Source organism: Pelophylax lessonae (genome assembly GCF_965119305.1).
Source record: "Pelophylax lessonae genome assembly, chromosome: 2".
NCBI lineage: Eukaryota > Metazoa > Chordata > Amphibia > Anura > Ranidae > Pelophylax > Pelophylax lessonae.
This window is the reverse complement of record NC_138769.1, coordinates 61,154,113-61,173,089: the sequence shown is the minus strand read 5'-3', so window position 1 is coordinate 61,173,089 and position 18,977 is coordinate 61,154,113. Positions and strand designations below refer to the sequence as shown.

The window sequence follows — 18,977 nt, the reverse complement described above, 5'->3', positions numbered from 1 at the left end:
GTCTTGGTTGATGATAGATTAGGCAACAGCATGCAATGTCAAGCGGCAGCTGCCAAGGCCAGCAGAATATTAGCATGCATAAAGAAAGGGATGTATTCCAGAGATAAGACTATAATCCTTCCACTTTATAAAACTCTGGTCTGACCGCATCTGGAGTATTCTGTCCAGTTCTGGTCGCCAGTCCTCAGGAGGGATGTGTTGGAGCTGGAGAGAGTCCAGAGAAGGGCAACTAAACTAATTAGGGGATTGGAGGACCTTGACTATGAAGAGCGTCTGCAATCGCTCGATTTATTCTCCCTGGAGAAGAGACGTCTGAGGGGGGACATGATAGCAATTTATAAATATCTTAATGGGGATCCCAGCTTAGAAAAAAAGCTGTTCATTCGAAGGGATTGCATGAGGACTCGAGGGCATACAATGCGATTAGAGGAGAAGCGTTTTAACCTCAGGCAACGTGGGGGATTCTTTACTGTTGGGGCTACATGATTGTGGAATTCTCTACCACAAGAGGTTGTTTCTGCGGGTAGTATGGTGGCTTTCAAAAGACTCTTAGACTTACATCTCAAGGATCAGAACATTCAGGGGTATGTGAGAGGATTACAGCCACACACACCTACACAGGTTGAACTGGATGGACTATTGTCTTTATTCAACCTCACCTACTATGTAACTATGTAACTATGTAAAAACCTTATAGGGTATGTACTCACCTTATGGATAGGCCCTTGTAATAAGGGCTAGTAAAGCTTTAACTACACCAATGGATCTCTAATGGCCGCTGTAGGCAGAAATTCCATAAACCTACAAACACTCCTCAATGAGTTATTAGTGTGGTCAATCTCAAAGTTTGATCTCCAACCAACAGCCCAGCTCAAAAAGAGAACTTCATAGTTTTCACCGTTTTAAACACTTTTTCTTACAAAAAAACCCCCAAAACTGTATGCACTTACATAATAATAGCAGAAGGTAGATAAATCAATGAATGAAAGTACTGAGTCCCCAAATACACTCACATCTCAGCATTAGTGTGTAGCCAAGCTGTGCTGTTAAGAAACCTGCAGGAGCTGACAGCACACTGTGTAACACACTCTTTATCCCAGATCAATTTCAAATTGCTTTTTGAGCAGGGCTGCTGGTTGGAGGCCAGGTTTTGAGGTTGAACACACTGATAACTCGTTGAAGAGTGTTTGTGTGTCTATGGGAATACTGCCTACAGTGGACATTAGAGATCTGTTGGTGTAGTTAAGGCTTCACTAGCCCCTGTTACAAGGGCCTATCTACTGTATAAGGTAAACATACCCTGGAAGGTTTTTGGTGGCGGTCTCTACGCATTTCAAGGTTTGGGGTTGAAATTCATCACTTGCACTGGGGCGTGCATTTGCTTTTTGGACATTGAATGTTGACATTTCTTTTACTGGTTTTTGAGCACATATTTTGAATTCAATCACCACAAGGAGTCGTGTTTGCTAGGCAGTGCTGGAAAGTTAGGCACAGATGGGGCTTTTTTTTTTCATTCAGGTAGCAGGCTGAAAAAAAAACCTGACTCCTCCATTACACAAGCAAGGTGGATGAAAGAATCTTCACTGCCAGGACATTTTTGTCTGACGGGGACTGTCCGCTGTCAGAATACACGGATCTACTGCTGCAGCCGCTATGGCCAGCTTCAGTGTCTTACCGGCATCTGTTATGTTCAGAAGAAAGTATGAAATCTGTCACCTGGTTTTAGCAGCTAATTCTTTTTCTGGCGTGTTTCTCTAGCTTGTGTTATCTTCCCTTCACCTTCCCCAGAATAATAGTGCTAGAGATACCTTGCTCTCACACATACTTACTAGGTGTACTATGGTAACATGAATACACAACAGAGCATATATGTTCAAATATTTTGGTGTTAAAGGAGTTTTATGATCACAATTTACACTTTCATTTTATAAAATCGGCATTGTAATAACAAAACAAACAATAGTTACATTTGACAGTCCAATATGAGTTTAAAAGAGAAGTTAGGGATTATTTTTTAAAAATCATACTCCCCTAGGTAGATGCAGTATTGATCTGATGCTGCATCTGTCCCCCACCCGCTCTAAGGCTAAGAACTGAGCGAACAAACACCGCTGATCGCTCCGTTCCCCCTGCCGCTCTGAGCAGAGAGCAGTGACTGTCACTGGGGTGCTGGACTATGGAGGGGGCAGGAGCGGCTGGCTCAATCTCCCAGCGGCGCAGCTGAGAGGCTGAGCCAGGTGGCGGTCCAGGCTTCTGGGTGGATTTTGACCATATGGCTTTAGCCTGCTTTCTGCTAAAGCAGGTCACAGAAGAATGAACTGCACTTCTATGATCCACAGGGCAAGTACAGCCAAACAAGCTTTTGCTGATTGAAAAATCAAAATCTTCTTTTATGATATGAGAGCTGCCTGTAAGCTTGTCATCTATTTCCACAACCTCCTGGATTCCCTGCATGCTTTGTAGCTTCTCTTCTGTTATTTATTTACTTTCAATTTCTAAGGACTACATATTCCATAATACCTCTGTGCTGCCACGCAGCTTTAACTGTCTAGCAGTTGTTATTACATGTTATGTTATGCTATGATATTGGTATCTTCCTAGCACCCCTGCTGTTTCTGGCTAGATGGTTTCTCCCATCTCCATTTTCCTGCTGTAACTGCCATTTTGTTTAGTTGTTATGAGGAGACTGCAGAGTGTGGAAGCTGTGTAACTTCATTGTAAACCACTATGGAAAAGCCTCTATGTTTATGTCTTTGCTAACTTGAAGCATAAAGAAGCATTGGAGAACACCTCTGGAGTCTTTATTCATTGAGTAAACTATCTGTTAAAGCCATCATTCAACCTGCTGCACACACTTACAGACTGGAGGTCTACAAGAGGGTCACAGGTACAATCGATGCTGAGACAGAACAGTAAATTTACAGGAGTACACAGCTTCAAAAAGTAAATTTACAGGAGTACACAGCTTCAAAAAGTAAATTTCCAGGAATACACAGCTTCAGAGAGTACAGTTCCAAAAAGTACTTGAAGTAAATGTCCATGGTAATATACAGCTTCAGAACTGTAAGTACCAAACTTGTCTGTGAGTCACCAGAAGCATCACTCTGCATATGAAACCAGCCACCTATTACTGCTTCATTACTGTTACAGCCTTCTGAGGTGATCCAGTTTGAACTAGTTCCAGCAATAGCCACTATTGTAACAAAAAATACCTCAGCCAGCCTGCTTAATAACAGAAGTCACTACTTACAGAGCTGAGCTCTGGCAGATTTCTAACAAGACACCAGAAATACAGTACTTATTATGTCTGACAGAGATCTCACAGAGTTACCTGCATTTAGTCAAGATAAAGCAGACTCCTTACTTCATTCTGCTCGTCCTGTCAGAGCCCCTCATCCATCCTTGAATGCAAGGGAGGTTTATGAAGCAAGTAAGGAAGAAACATCTAGTAACCTGACTGCATTATGGGAAAAGACTTTAAGTTGTATAACAGCCACTAATGAAACTAGCAACAACTCTGAGCAATTGAACACTGCTCTCTCAAGGGTTAAGAAGGCATTTGAGAATTATAAAAGACTTTCTGAGAAGTACTATTCCCTATTGTCACATTCCAACATAGAGGAAGCTGCATTGGAATTAAAGGACTTTACTTCTAATGACCAGCAGAGGCATAGTACATATCTTGAAGCAAAGGCACAGATAGAAGGGAGATTGGCACAGCTATATGAGACTATATCCTGTAACTCTGCTTCTTCAAGACACTCAGGAAAATCTTCTAGGTCTGCCCGCTCATATCATAAATCTTCTTCTAAGTCATTGCGGTCCTGCTCTATAAGGTCAATACTGAGCGACCAAATTCTCAAAGCTCGCCAAAAGGTTGCAGTAGCCCAGGTTCAAGCCGCCTGCTCTGAAAAAGAAGCAGCCATCAAGGCAGAAGCTAAATGCAAGGAAGCAGAAGCTAAATGCAAGGAAGCAGAAGCTAAACGCATTCAGGCAAGAATACAAGCAGAAACAGAGGCTCAGCTAGAAATTCTTCAGAAGAATAGAGAAAAGGAAGTAGCTTTAGCAGAGTTATCTGTCTTGGAACAAGCCCTATTGGAAGAAGAAGGAGCAGCTTGTACCAGCTTAGCTGCTTGTCAAGACCCTGTTGAAAGGACCCTACAGTATGTCCTAACTCAGAACCACGACAATACAGTCCCACCTACAGTTGGAGATTCTTCTCATAATCATCCAGCAAGTGGATCAGAAGGCAATGTGTCGCCAAAGCAAGCTGGTCAACTAGACGCACCTACTAACAGAGACCCTCCACAACTACCGCACGTCACAAAATCAAGTGAATCAACCTACGCAGCTCATGTGCCACCACAACCCTATGTGCATAGAGATTACAAGGGCACAGCAGAAGACTACAGAATGAACTCTATACCCCCTTTGATACAGCTCTCTTTGACTTCAAATGCTCAGAGACCTTCAGTCAACAGACCCTTACCTAAATTAAACCCATCTGCAACACCTTTCTCTCTACCTACCAGCCAACATCAGATACCAACCATAGTCCAAGACGGCACACCATCAGTAGACCCTGTGGCTATAAAAACTGAAAGCACTGACATTGCAGAGTTCAGCAAGTATATGATTCGACGAGAGTTGATTACAACTGGACTGTCTGGATTTGATGACCGCCCAAAGAACTACAGGAGTTGGAGATCTACATTTAAGGCGGTAACCAAGAACTTGGACATTGAACCTCAAGCAGAACTTGACTTACTAATAAAGTGGTTGGGGCGTCAATCTTCAGAACAAGTAAAGAGACTTAAATCTGTCTACATTTATAACTTTAAAGCAGGCCTTGATGCTGCCTGGGAACGTCTAGAACAAGACTATGGGAGCCCCGAAGTCATTGAATCTGCCTTATTCCAGAGACTAAACGACTTTCCTAAAATCTCTGTTAAGGACAATCATAAGCTTAGAGAGTTAGGTGACCTCCTTCATGAACTTGAAATTGCTAAGTTAGATCCTAGTTTACCAGGTCTTAGCTATTTAGACACTGCTCAGGGCGTAAATCCTATTGTAGCAAAGTTGCCTAGTCATCTTCAGGGAAAGTGGACTAGTGTAGGATCAAAGTATAAGTATGAGCATTGTGTTTCCTTCCCTCCCTTTTCTTATTTTTCAGAGTTCGTGCGGAAGGTTGCAAGATCCAAGAATGACCCAAGCTTCTTCTATCCAGATACAACCACCATTCCTTTAAGTACTTCAAGGGGTATTGCCACCAACGGTAAATTCAAGGATTTAAGGCATCCTATTGCAGTGGGGAAGACCGCGATAGCATCCAACGTCTTAGCTACAGACATCAAAGCTAGCAATCTTAATCAACAGTGTCCTATTCATAATGCGCCACACTCTCTCTCCAAATGTCGTGCATTTAAGGACAAGCCTATTGAAGAACGCAAGTCATTTCTCAAAGAGCATAATATCTGTTTTAAGTGTTGCGCATCCTCCGATCATTTAGCTAGAGACTGTAAGATCGCCATCAGATGTTCTCTCTGCAACAGTGACAAACATGTGGACGCTCTTCATTCAGATCTGTTCAAAAGGAAACCTTCACTCGGCAGCAACCCCAAGACTACATCAGATGATGGCGGGGAGAGAACTGAGCAATATGTCGACCCCGTAACCACAAGGTGTACAGAGGTATGTGGAGAAGGGCTTCATAGCAAGTCTTGTAGCAAGATATGTCTTGTAAGAGTTTTTCCTGAAGGATGTCCACAAAAATCCATAAAAATGTATGCCATACTCGATGATCAGAGCAATCGCTCATTGGCCAGTACAGAATTCTTTGACCTATTCAACATTCAAGGAGAGATCTGGTCCTATACCTTGCAGACATGTGCAGGAAAGGTCAATACTTCTGGAAGAAGAGCCCATGGCTTCGTAGTTGCATCAGAATATGAGGACACAGAGTTTCCTCTTCCAACTCTAATCGAATGTGATCAGCTACCGAACAACAGAGAAGAAATCCCCACACCAGAGGTTGCACGTCATCACCCTCATTTGAGTCACATTGCTAACTACATTCCACCACTTAACAAGGATGTTAAGATTTTGATTCTACTAGGGAGAGACATTCCTAGAGTTCATAAAATAAGAGAGTTATGTAACGGTCCAGATGATGCTCCTCAGGCCCAGAAACTCGATCTTGGATGGGTGATAATAGGAGAAGTCTGCTTAGACCAATCTCACAAGCTCTTGGATGTAGCTTCCTACAAAACTAATGTTACCTGTCAATTGATGAAATGTCCATCGCACTATTATGTGAAGGAAAGACTTGATTTTAAGAACGAAGTTCCATATCAAGCACTCCAAAGCATTAACTGCAAGCTCACTTCTCAAAAGGACTTTGGTGATTCAGTGTACCAGACTACTTGTGATGACAACAAGATTGCCTCTTCAGTCGAAGACAAGGAGTTCATCAAGATTATGGATGAAGAGTTCTTCAAGGACAATTCCAACAGACTCAAGTTTTTAATGGACCAGTCTTCTACAAACTCAGAAGAAGATATCGATTTCCACCTGGAGGATCCAGATACTGATCCGGAAATCCGGCCTGAATTTGTAGCATTGAGTTCCAACATCTGCTCAAGAATAAATTTGGAGGATGAAGATGACTCCACAGATATTGGGGTTGGAGCTGATGAATGGATGCAGGCCAAGACTCTGGTTAAGCCTCCGGACCAGCTGGAACTCAGTGACGCTGAACTTAAGGAGGAATTCACTCGTATCCTGACTGCAAACAACCCTCATGCCCCCCAGAACATTGTGAGGTACAGTTTTAAGAAACTGGCCTACAAACCCATTAGCATCGTGGACCAGCTGGCCGTACACTTCTCCCTGGATGGAAACATGTTAAACGAAGACTCTGATAAAGCGCGGCGACAGATGGCGAAGTTGGGAGTCATTGAAGAGACTCAGACCAACGACTCCACAGAGCCGGGAGACAAAGATACAGATGGGAAGTCTGACGCTCAGGCTAGTGAAGAATGGACAGAAGGTGAGGAAATACCATCCAGGAACAAGAAGGAGAGAAAACTGACCAACCAGTTCACTTATAGGGAGAAAGCGTCCCAGAGAATTAACAAACCCCTGCGGGAGCGAGCTTCTCAGACAGAGCCACCTCCAAGGGCCACCTTCTCCGCCACTGCAAACCAGTGGAAATTCAACCCACCACACGCTTCACACATGGGCGGAGCATGGGAACGTATGATTGGGATGGCAAGGCGCATATTGGATTCTATGTTGCTTGATGTGAGTTCTTCACGTCTTACCCATGAAGTACTTACTACATTCCTTGCTGAGGTCGCAGCAATAATCAACTCAAGACCGCTAACAGCTGTATCCACAGACCCAGAATGTCCAACTGTTTTAACTCCAGCTGCATTATTGAGCCGGAAAATTGGACAGATCCCAGCGCCAAAGAGCATCTTTGATGAAAAAGACATATATAAACGTCAATGGAGATATGCTCAATACCTTGCAGATTGTTTCTGGAACAGATGTAGGAGGGAATACCTCACACTTCTTCAAGGACGTAAAAAGTGGCAAACCCAGAAGCCTAACTTAAAGGAAGGAGACCTGGTTCTTCTAAAAGAAAAGCAAACCAATCGGATCCAGTGGCCAGTTGGAGTTATTACAAAGGCCATTGCTAGTGATGATGGAAAGGTCCGAAGTGTGGAAGTCAGGATTGTAAAGGACAGGAGCCCAAAAACCTTCCTGAGACCAGTCACTGAGACAGTCCTAATTATGCCTGCTTCCAAAAATTCTGATTCAGTGTTATGTGAAGGAGTCACTTAGATCTCTAGCATAGTTAGCTTAGAGGAGAGGGCTACATAGCATTCTACTGTATGCAATGTTAATTGTATGTTTATGGAAAATAATTGTGTAGTGGTATCTCACGATACCAGGCGGGGAGTGTGCTGCCACGCAGCTTTAACTGTCTAGCAGTTGTTATTACATGTTATGTTATGCTATGATATTGGTATCTTCCTAGCACCCCTGCTGTTTCTGGCTAGATGGTTTCTCCCATCTCCATTTTCCTGCTGTAACTGCCATTTTGTTTAGTTGTTATGAGGAGACTGCAGAGTGTGGAAGCTGTGTAACTTCATTGTAAACCACTATGGAAAAGCCTCTATGTTTATGTCTTTGCTAACTTGAAGCATAAAGAAGCATTGGAGAACACCTCTGGAGTCTTTATTCATTGAGTAAACTATCTGTTAAAGCCATCATTCAACCTGCTGCACACACTTACAGACTGGAGGTCTACAAGAGGGTCACAGGTACAATCGATGCTGAGACAGAACAACCTCTATGCCTGGAAGTAGTGATTCCTGTACTGACTCCACCTCTCAGCACCTCTGTAGTTTAGAAGGCAGGCTCTGTGAATTGTGTGACACAGCAGTGCCTACTCACAGGACATGGTGAATATGTGTCACAGAATTCAAGTGAATGTGTGGGGGTCTTCACAGAGTAAGTTCACAAACCTCAGGACCAATTAGATAAATAGGAAAATGTTAAAAATAATTGCAATACATTGTGGAAATTAAAATATTTTACATTTTTATATATATGCTCGAAACCTAGCCATTTTTTTAAAGCATTGTGAAAACCATTGGCGATATACACTCACCGGACACTTTTTTAGGTACACCTGTCCAATTGCTTGGTAATACAAATTGCTAAACAGCCAATCACATGGCAGCAACTCAATGCATTTAGGCATCTGGATGGGGTGAAGATGACTTGCAAACCGAGCATCAGAATAGGGAAGAAAGCAGATTTAAGTCACTTTGAACGTGGCATGGTTGCTGGTGCCAGATGGGCCGGTCTGTGTATTTAAAAAACTGCTGATCTACTGGGATTTTCACGCACAACAATCTCTAGGGTTTACAGAGAATGGTCCTGAAAAAGAGAAAATATCCAGTGAGTGGCAGTTGTGTGGGTGAAAATGCCTTGTTGATGTCAGAGGAGAATGAGCAGACTGATTTGAGATGATAGAAAGGCAACAGTAGCTCAAATAACCACTCGTTACAACCAAGGTATGCAGAAAATGATCTCCAAATGCACAACACATCGAACCTTGAAGCAGGTGGGCTACAGCAGCAGAAGACCACATCGGGTACCACTCCTGTCAGCTAACAGGAAACCAAGGCTTTAATTTGCACACGCTCACCAAAATTGGACAATAAAAGATCTGATGAAATGGAATACAATTTTAAAACAGCGCTATCAGGCATATAGGAATAAATATAAAGTGCACTAAAAATTGTAAATTCTAAAAATGTTATCAAAAAAGTGCATCAGTGCTAAAAAAATATATAATCTTCTAACCACATGAATTAATAAAATACAGAAGCGGAGACGGAGCTGTCATCCGCCTGCACAGCGGGCATCGGCGGATCGATCCCCCGCTGAGCAGAACAGCTCCCTCGACGGAACAAAGCCGCGTGAAAGGGGCCAAAGGGGTAAAACCTTCCGGTCTTTAAGTGGTTAAAAGACTTCACTGGATGCATGCCAGTTTCACATGCAGAGCTAACCATGTAGAGAAGTGGCTTTAAAACCAGAACAATAAACTTCTAAAGCAAGCCAGCAATGGCACCTCTCATATTTCTTTCATCACATGTTCACTTTATATTGGCAAAGCCAGATACACTCGATTCTTCATTCTTCTGCAGAGGTGCAGCCACTGCTGGATTTTTCACCATTTGGCAAGTAGCCGCTGGAAGGCGGAACCGCTAGCAGGGCGATGCAGTAATTCAACACACTCAGAATTGATGGGTGCGGAGGATTCCAGAGGTGGCTGTAGCTCTGCATTGAGAAAAAAATGGTGTCACTGGAGGCATTACTGTATCTGGTAAATATTACATGTACTTTAAGAGCCGGTTCACACTGCTGCGACCATAAGTCGCCCCATGTCGGAGCGACTTTTTACCGCGATTTTACTGCGACTTTACCGCGACTTGTGAATTATTTTGCGCGACTTATATGACAGACGACTTTGTGTTTGGCCAATCAGAATATGATGTGTTGTGACCTAATTCCCCTTTTCTGTTTTTTTTTTTTTTTACTCATTTCCTCATTGCCCACCAGTGCCACGTATCATTGTCCACCAGTGCCACTTCCCACCAGTGCCACGTATGTGTCCACCAGTGCCACGTATCACTGTCCACCAGTGCCACTGCCCACCAGTGTAACGTATGTGTCCACCAGTGCCACTGCCCACCAGTGCCACGAATCAGTGTCCACCAGTGCCACGTATCAGTGCCACAAATCAGTGTCCACCAGTGCCACATATCGGTGTCCACCAGTGCCACGTATCAGTGCCATGTATCAGTGCCACGAATCAGTGTCCACCAGTGCCACATATCAGTGCCACGAATCAGTGTCCACCAGTGCCACATATCAGTGCCACGAATCAGTGCCACGTATCAGTGGCATGTATCAGTGTCCACCAGTGCCACGTATCAGTGTCCACCAGTGCCACGAATCAGTGTCCACCAGTGCCACATATTAGTGCCACGAATCGGTGTCCACCAGTGCCACGTATCAGTGCCACGAATCAGTGTCCACCAGTGCCACTTATCAGTGCCACGTATCAGTGCCATGAATCAGTGTCCACCAGTGCCACTTATCTGTGTCCACTAGTGCCACTCACACAGACCAAGCAGAGATAATGGAATATATATATATATATATATATATATATATATATATATATATACAGTATATAATATACCATATAGGCATGGCTGCAATGTGGGGAATGCCTGGCTAATCTCTTTCTTCTTCCTGGAAAGTCTGATAACAAGTCGCTTCAATTAAGATAAGGAGGCGACTCCTATTGAAGTATATGGGATAGTCGGATCACAGGTCGTCTCAAAGTAGTACAGGACCCTTTTCTGAAGTCGGAGCGAATTCAGTAGTGCCAATTAAGATGGCACTGATTGATTAACATTGCTTTTGTTATGTCAAGCGACCTGGGGGGACACAAGTCGCCTCACAAGTCGCGCTAGTGTGAATGGGCTCTAACTGGCTTTCTTTGTCTTTTTTTTTTTTTTTAGTGACAGCATCACTTTAAATACTAATTGAGTTGCATTCAGCTCGTTATTCCTAAATATATGGTATTTATTTTTAAACCTCTGTAGTTCTGTATTTTGTTACTTCTGGCCTCCTGCCCCGGTGTGACCGTACATTTGCCAGTTTGGCAGCCACCAGCTTGGGAACGCGACCTCTTGTTCCAGCATTTGTCTTCTTTGATATATGCTTTCCTACTGGACTGTGCTAAATCCAATAATGCTCCTGAAATTACCATCCCATCAGCTTCTCTATTTTTCTTATTCTGCCAGGAAATCTAAATAGTGTAGCGGACTAAGATATCACTGTAGACAGTCTGGAGTGAAATATTTTCCGATTATCCATGGATTTTTAATGCTAGATGAAAAATTTAAGATTTAAAGCTGCTCTTCAGGCAATCACCCACATCCACCTTCTCCCACCCCCTCTAATTAATCTCTGGCAGAGATAATAAAAATAAAATAAAATAAAAAAACAACGTAAATGCTGACTTTACGTCTTATTTTCCCCCACAAATAGAGCTTTCTTTTAGTGGTATTTGATCACCTATGCGATTTTTAATTTTTTGCACTATAAACAAAAAAAGAGCGACAATTTTGAAAAAAAAAAAAAACAATATTTTTCACATTCTGCTATATGACATTCTCAAAAAAAAAAAATTAAAAAATACATTTTTTTTAACACTTTAGGGCAATTTTGTTTTCTGCTACATATTTTTGGTAAAAAAAATCCCAATAAGCGTATTTTGATTGGTTTGCGCAAAAGTTATCGCGTCTACTAACTACGGGAAAGATTTATGTAATTTTTATTGTTTTTTTTTTTTTTTACTAGTAATGGCAGCAATCTGCGATTTCTCTATCGTTCATTGACGGACGCAGTTCTCTGATTCATATCAGTAGGGTAATACTGCCCCCTACAGGAGTAGGACACTAGGCAGAAAAAAGTTCTGGCTATGCATATGGGCAGTCCCGGAGGGTACACCCTCTCTCTTCCTGCATAGGATGCCAGTTTTTAATCTGCCTCGTCAGGAGTAAGGACCTAGTTTTTTGCTGGGATCTTTGGTCCTGGCATAGAAGTAATTTTTTTATGTAAATTCTTTTTTAGCTAGACTTTTTTTCTCCGGATCGTTTTTCCTGTGAGATCTTCTAGCAATTATGCCGGGCTGGGCGCCAGACTGGACCCCCATATCCAGTGGTCACCCCGGTCTGCCCATCGAGCGCGTGCAGGTCTTAGCTCCGCGCTGGGTTGGCCCCGACATAGTCCCACTGGATGGGGACTTGCCCCGCGAGTTAAATGTCTCGTCAGGACGCACACGACAGGGTCTAGGCTGATGTCGCAGTGTTCCTATTTGGTCGACAGCCCACCTACTCCGGTGGCGTGGGGTCCTGTCATAAGATGGCGCCCACCTGTGTTCCCGGTATGGTGAGTAAACGTTCCCCTCCCCTTCCCTGGCGGACTTTGGGGTGGACGCAGGCCCTCTCTCTGGGATGGTCGGACCCTAACACTCCTGGGTTTCCTCTGTCCTGTTGTGACCCCCCTCCTCTCCACCATCCCCTCCTTACCCCCCCTCCCCCTCCCACGTGGGGGACTGTTTGGGCCTACCTGATGCTGGGGCCTAGTGTGCAGGCTGCATGGGGGGCTGAGGGAGTGCGCTGTCCGCGGCGCTCGACCGATCCTGCAAGGGGGGCCCTTGGTGGGGTTTTCTGCTGTGGATGGTGTGTTTTCGGCCATTTTGCAGAAGATTTTTTGCTGCGGAGGCTGGTGGGAGTGCCTGGAGGACAGTGTTTCATGAGGGGGATGTCTCCCTCTCTGTGGGGGTCTGTTAGCGGGTGCCTGATCTCCGGGGGGCGCTGTGGGGCCGCTTTAAAAAAATTTTTTTTTTTTTAAAGTTTCTTGCAGGTTCCTCAGGTTCAGTATGAACCCTGCAGGCCATTTGAGCCCACCTGACCCCCTCACGGAGGCCGCAGGGCCTCCCGGATCTCCACTGTCCATCTATGCCTTTTCGGCAGTTCGGGAAGCATTTTGGCCTGGGTGAAGGTGGTAGGTGCGCTGAGACGCTTCTCCACCTACCCCTGCCTCATCTGATGTCTCGGAGTCTAACTCTGGCTCAGCCGCCGCAGACGTGGGGCCTACCTGCCGGGTCTGTTACCTCGCACCCTGTCTCCTCGAATGATGAAGAGGACATTTCTACCTCCCTTGCCGCGACAGGCACTGGTGGATGCACTGGCTGTTTCGGTGCGTAACACCCTGCGATTTGGGGGGTCACAGCTGCGCTGGTCGAGGCTCCCTTATATGGGTCACCTTGTCATTTTCGGCGGTGGTTGTCCAGCGTCTACTTGACCATAGTGTTGGTCTGCGGATCAAACTTCTATGACGGTCTTAATTGATCTCCCTGTTTAGGGGGATCGCCTGTTTGGGCTGCCCTGGATGACATTATATAAGTGTTTTCTTCCACAGGCTAACAAGAGTAAGGGCCTTCGTCGCAGTAGGGGTTCTTCCCTTTCGGCTCGCAAACAGTTTCTTTGTCCCTCGGGGACGGTCAATGGGGCGAAGTCCTTCCAGACTTCCGCGTGTGGTTCTAAATGACCCTGGTCTGGAGAACATGAGATCATTTTTTTCCAGACCTGCGGACTAGGCCTACTCAGCCTGTAGGTGCTTCCTAACCCATCTAGGGGGTGGGGGGTAGGTCCTTGCCTGTCAAGGACCTGCGGCTGGCCCGGATCCCAGGCTGCTGGGTTCAGGAGGTCATGCGGTCCAGTTGCAAGATCGAGTCCCGATTCGTTTATTTCCGGTATGGTTTTTACCCTTCCTATGTACGGCTGTCCCAGGATCGCTTACTGGCGCTCTGTGGGGCAGTTCAAGCTCTGGTTCAACAAGCTGGACCAACTGGTCCTTTGATGGTTCCGGGCAAATCAAAAATTCAAGTTGGTAGCGGTTCGCATGGCGGGGCATCAGGGGGATTCCTGGCCTCCATAGACATCAAGCTGCCTACTTTTACATCCTGTTATGTTCAGGACACCTACGGGTTCTCCGTTTTTTTTTTTTGCCCGGGGAAGGATCTCTATCGGTTTGTGGCATTGCCCTTGGGTCTCGCTTATGCTACTAAGGTCTTCACAAATGTGTGGCTCCGGTCCTGGCGCTGTTGCTGGCCAATCTGCTTCTCCGTGTGCAGTCTCCTGCGGTGCTGACAAACGGATTTGGAAGTCACCACAAGAACTATGGAGGAGTTCAGGTGGGTTCTGAATGTTTAGAAGTCATCCATGGTTCCTTCCATGAGACTGGACTATCTGGGCCTGACTTTGGACTCACCCTCAGTCAGGGTGTTTTCTCTCTCCAGGGAAAAGACTCCTGGAACTTCAGACTGCGGTTTATGTCCCGCACATGGTCGGCACTTCGGACTTGTATGTGAATTCTGGGACTGATGGTGCCGTCTTTCGAGACGGTCCCTTTCGCTCAATCCCTCTCGGTGATCCCCCAGAAGGCGATCCTTCTCGAATGGGACTAGAATCCAAACTCTCTGGACTTTTGGATCCGGCTGTGCTGGCTGACCATGGAGTCTTGAGCTGGAATTCTCCCTCCCCTTTTTCCTGAACACTTATCACCGCGGATGCAAGCCTGTCTGAGTGGGAAGGAGTCTTCGGCGGGTTCTCTGTTTCGGGAGTATGGTCCCTGGAGGATCCAGGTTACTGATCAATGTCCTGGGGCTGAGAGAGCGATCCAGCTTTGCCTGGTTCACTGGATCGGGCACCTGCAGCTGCCCGGTGCACGTTCAATCGACTATGCCACGACCGTGGCTTATGTCATTCACTAAGGGGGCACCAAGGGTGTCCTTGCGGCCTTGGATGTGTTAATTCTTCGTTGGGCAGTGCGCCTTGTTCCAGCATTCTGCTGTTCCCTTTTCAGGTGTGGAAACCTTGCAGCCTTGGATGTGTCAATTCTTCATTGGGCAGTGCGCCTTGTTCCAGCTCTTCCGCTGTTCCCTTTTCAGGTGTGGAAACCTTGGCGGGCGGATTGCCTCAGGTGAGAGGCCTTGAATGCAGCGGAATGGACCCTTCATCCGGAGGTGTTTTCTGCAGTTGTTCCTTCGTTGGGGGCACTCCAGACGTGGACCTGTTGGCGTCGCATCACACTTGCCCTCTCTGTAACCATTGCGCTGGCCTTCTTTGTAACCCTAACCCCTTACAGGCGGTCCCCGGGTTACAAACATCCAACTTGCGAACTACTCCTACTTACAAACGGAGGGAGATAACAGGACGTGAGGAGAAATCTCCCCCTAGGAAGGGAAATTCACTCCTGTAAGAGTTATCATGGGAAAAAGATGTCTCCGCTGAAGCTTTATCACTAATCCTTGTTTCCACAACAACCCAAAATTTTCAGAATCCAGTTGTCATAGGGACAGAAAGTGAGGTGAAATCTTCTCATCAGGGGTACAGGGGTGTTAACCCTTCCCTATGCTATCCAAAAAAACGTATTATTTTGGCTGGAGCTACACTTAAAAAATTTACCTGTTCCAACATACAAACAAACCTACAGTCACTATCTTGTTTGTAACCCGGGGGCTGCCTGTATACTGATGTAAGCCTAAACCTCTCTGTGACACTCACAGAAAAACTCTCCCAAATCCTCTCCTTCACACTTTCGGACTTCTGTAACCTCCCCGTACCAAAAAATAGAAGTCCTGTCAAAAATTTATTGATTTGGTTTGCAGGCACCCTTTCATATCCATGGCAAGAATTAGTTCTGCAGGCTGATGTTTTATTTGATGACATGTTAATTTTAATTTTGATTTACTGATTTTTCCATGTACTGTACAGTATGTCATAGCCAGTCTAATTCTGCAAAGCAGTGAACAGATCACAAGCCTTTTCCACATTATGGGATTTTTGTTGAATTTATTAAAGCTGCCACTTCCTGCTCGGATTCTATGCCTTTGTTTTACAGCGATGCTCAGAATATCTGCTGCCAAGTGATTTAGACACTGAAAATATTTCTGAATATATAGATCTCTGAATATAATACCATCAAGCCACTGAGGATCTTGAACAATGGTTATTTTTTTCCATGGTAAAATGAAAAATGCTGAGTTCAAAAACCATTCTGATTGATCACAGAAATACTTGCGTGTCTTATTGGGCTAATGCATCATGTCATTTATTTCTTAAGGAGGAATCCATCAAAAGTCTCAACCCTCCTTTATAATTTTCTCACTCTAGACTTGACATGAAAAATAAAATCTGTGAAGCTGGAGTAAAGCCGAGGCATACATCATTGTTACCCTGAGTGTACTGTGCTGGTGTCATTGTGAATGCTTTGCCATGACTGGAGAATAAGACAAGTCTGTGCAGTTATTGTGAATATGCTACAGATCGTATCTCTGATAAACAGGGCTGTCCAAAACTATCTTCATGTGTAAGACACTCTACTTCCAGATCCTCCTGTGTTTATCATTTCCCATACACTCACACTCTTCTTCTTCTACCTGGGAGGGTATTTGTATTTTGTGGTTACTAACAACTTCGCAATTTGTACCCCTTAGTCCCAGTTTTTAACTGTATGTGCACCCAAGATCTGATTGTTTGTACCTACTCCATGATATAAGCAAATAGTTTTTTGTAAATCTTTTGCAAAATTTCTTACCTGGAAATGCTGCCAGTAACATCACTTCCTTTTGCACGCTCACAATACTAAGCCACTGCCTTGTAATTGGCATCACTGTTGTCAGCCTGCCATGTGTGCTCCTTCTGTTGGCTGTTGGGCTGCCCTTTCAGGTCATCAGATATGCGGACCAATGGCCAACTAAGCTTAGATTCACGCTAATGCAGTGCTGGAAACGCAGTGATCTGTGCTAGTTTCCCACACTGAATTCCAATCACACTGCCCTTACATTCCTCTTTGGGTGTCAGTACAAAGGTAATAATACTCCAAATGCAGGTTGCAATCGCAGTACATTTGCCCACATCAGATCGCATTGTACAAAACAACCGTGTGATCTGGTTCCTGTGTGGCTCCAAAAAATGTGCATGCACATCTTTGGTGCAAATCTGTGTCATTTGAGCCCATTCAAAATTAATGGGCCCAAATTGCACCACACTGAATTCCACAGGAATGCAGTTTGATTCCTGTACGATTCACATACGGCTCATAGTGTGAACCGAGGCTAAAGGTCTTTACATGGCAAGTTGTCAACACTGCTGCTAATTTTGAGGAAGTGACTTAGTATTGTCAACCTGCAGCACCAATTGTTGTTATTAACAGGATTTCCGGGGGAAAAAAAGATTCACAAAAAACAGTAAGACATGATGAAAACCATTATTTAAAATAATTTAAAACAATTTCATAAAGTAAAGCTTTAAAACAATATACATCTCCTAAAATACAGTTCCACGTGTTTCATTTCTATATATTTCCTGTGCAAATATAAAGAAAAATTCAGAAGGGCCCATTCATGCCTATGTATTGCGGTGCGGTGCAGTGTCATTGAATTAGAAGAGCACCCCAAAGCACAGCTGAACCCATGTTGATGCGCATCACAAGGAACATGTCATGAATTGTGGTACACTGCAGAAGATCCTAAATAAAAGTAGTGTGTCCAGCCTAGAGACAGTTTCAGTCAGGATATCATATTTACTACTGCCGTTGTGCCTTTTTATAGCCCTGATGTAGCCTTTTTAACCCCCAAAAATGTCAGCTTATTATTGAATGTGACTACTGTACTTTACAAAATGCTTCTGGAACTTTCCTTTCTGTGCACTAGGTGATTGGAGACATGTGCTGCTCCAATGCGGCATACAACAACACACATTAGGGTCTTTGCAGTGTTTGCCAGAGATTGCCTTCTGTGACTAAAATGCTTCCAGAGATTGCCTTGTGTGGCTACTGTGCTTCCAGAGATTACCCTATGGAACTTCCATTTTTCCAAGATGGCCCAGTGTGATTACCATGCTTCCAGAGATTACCCTATGGAACTTCCATTTTTCCAAGATGGCCCAGTGTGATTACCATGCTTCCAGGGATTGTCTTTTATGACTACCATGCTTCCGGAGGCTGCTTTCTGGCCTACTATGCATCCAGACATTGCTGTGTGTGTGACTAATATGCTTCCAGCGATTGCCTTGTATGACTACTGTGCTTCCCAAGATTGCTCTGTGTGACTACTGTTTTTCCCGAGATTGCCTTGTGTGACTATTGTGCTTCCAGAGACTGCTTTGTGTGATTAACATGCTTCCAGAGATTGTCTTGTATGAATACTGTGCCCCAGAGATTGCCCTGTGTGACTACCATGCTTCCAGAGATTGCCCTGTGTGACTACCATGCTTCCAGAGATTGCTTTGTATGACTACCATGCTTCCAGAGATTGCTTTCTGTGCCTCCTATGCTTCCAGTTATTGCTGTGAATGACTAATAAACTTCCAGAGATGATCTTGTGTCACTATTGTGCTTCCAGAGATTGCCTTGTATGACTACTATAGCCCAAAGATTGCTCTGTGTTAATTACCATGCTTCCAGAGAATACTTTGTTGGACTGCTATGCTTCCCAAGATTGCCTTGTATGACAACTGTGCTCCAGAGATTGCTCTGTGAGACTACTATGCTTTTAGAGTTTGCCCTAGGTGAGTACCATACTTCCGGAGTTTGCGCTGTGTGCCCACCATATTTCCAGAGATTTCCCCGTGTGACTACCATACTTGCAGCCATTGACTTGTGTGACTGCGATGCTTCAAGATATTGCCTTGAGTGACTACCATGCTTACAGAGATTTTCTTTTGTGACTACCATGGTTCCAGAGTGTAAATACTTACCTCTAGTGTTCCAGCGTTGCAGCTGCTTCTATGGTGGGCGGCCACACACACGTC

General features: G+C 44.6%; 1 protein-coding gene across 2 annotated transcripts in view; it reads left to right on the top strand.

The window, feature by feature from the left end:
• The window catches only part of NSUN3 (NOP2/Sun RNA methyltransferase 3), a 57,325-nt gene that overhangs the window by 22,289 nt on the left and 16,059 nt on the right, over positions 1 to 18,977 (top strand). Inside the window, exon 5 of one of the 2 annotated variants that reach the window (XM_082246808.1) lies at positions 16,338 to 16,535. The exons of the other annotated variant lie outside the window; for it this stretch is intronic. Coding sequence (XP_082102934.1) covers positions 16,338 to 16,404 — 67 coding nt within the window. The 3' untranslated portion in view covers positions 16,405 to 16,535. Of the gene's footprint in view, positions 1 to 16,337; positions 16,536 to 18,977 lie in introns of those variants that run through there. 2 annotated transcript variants of the gene reach the window in all.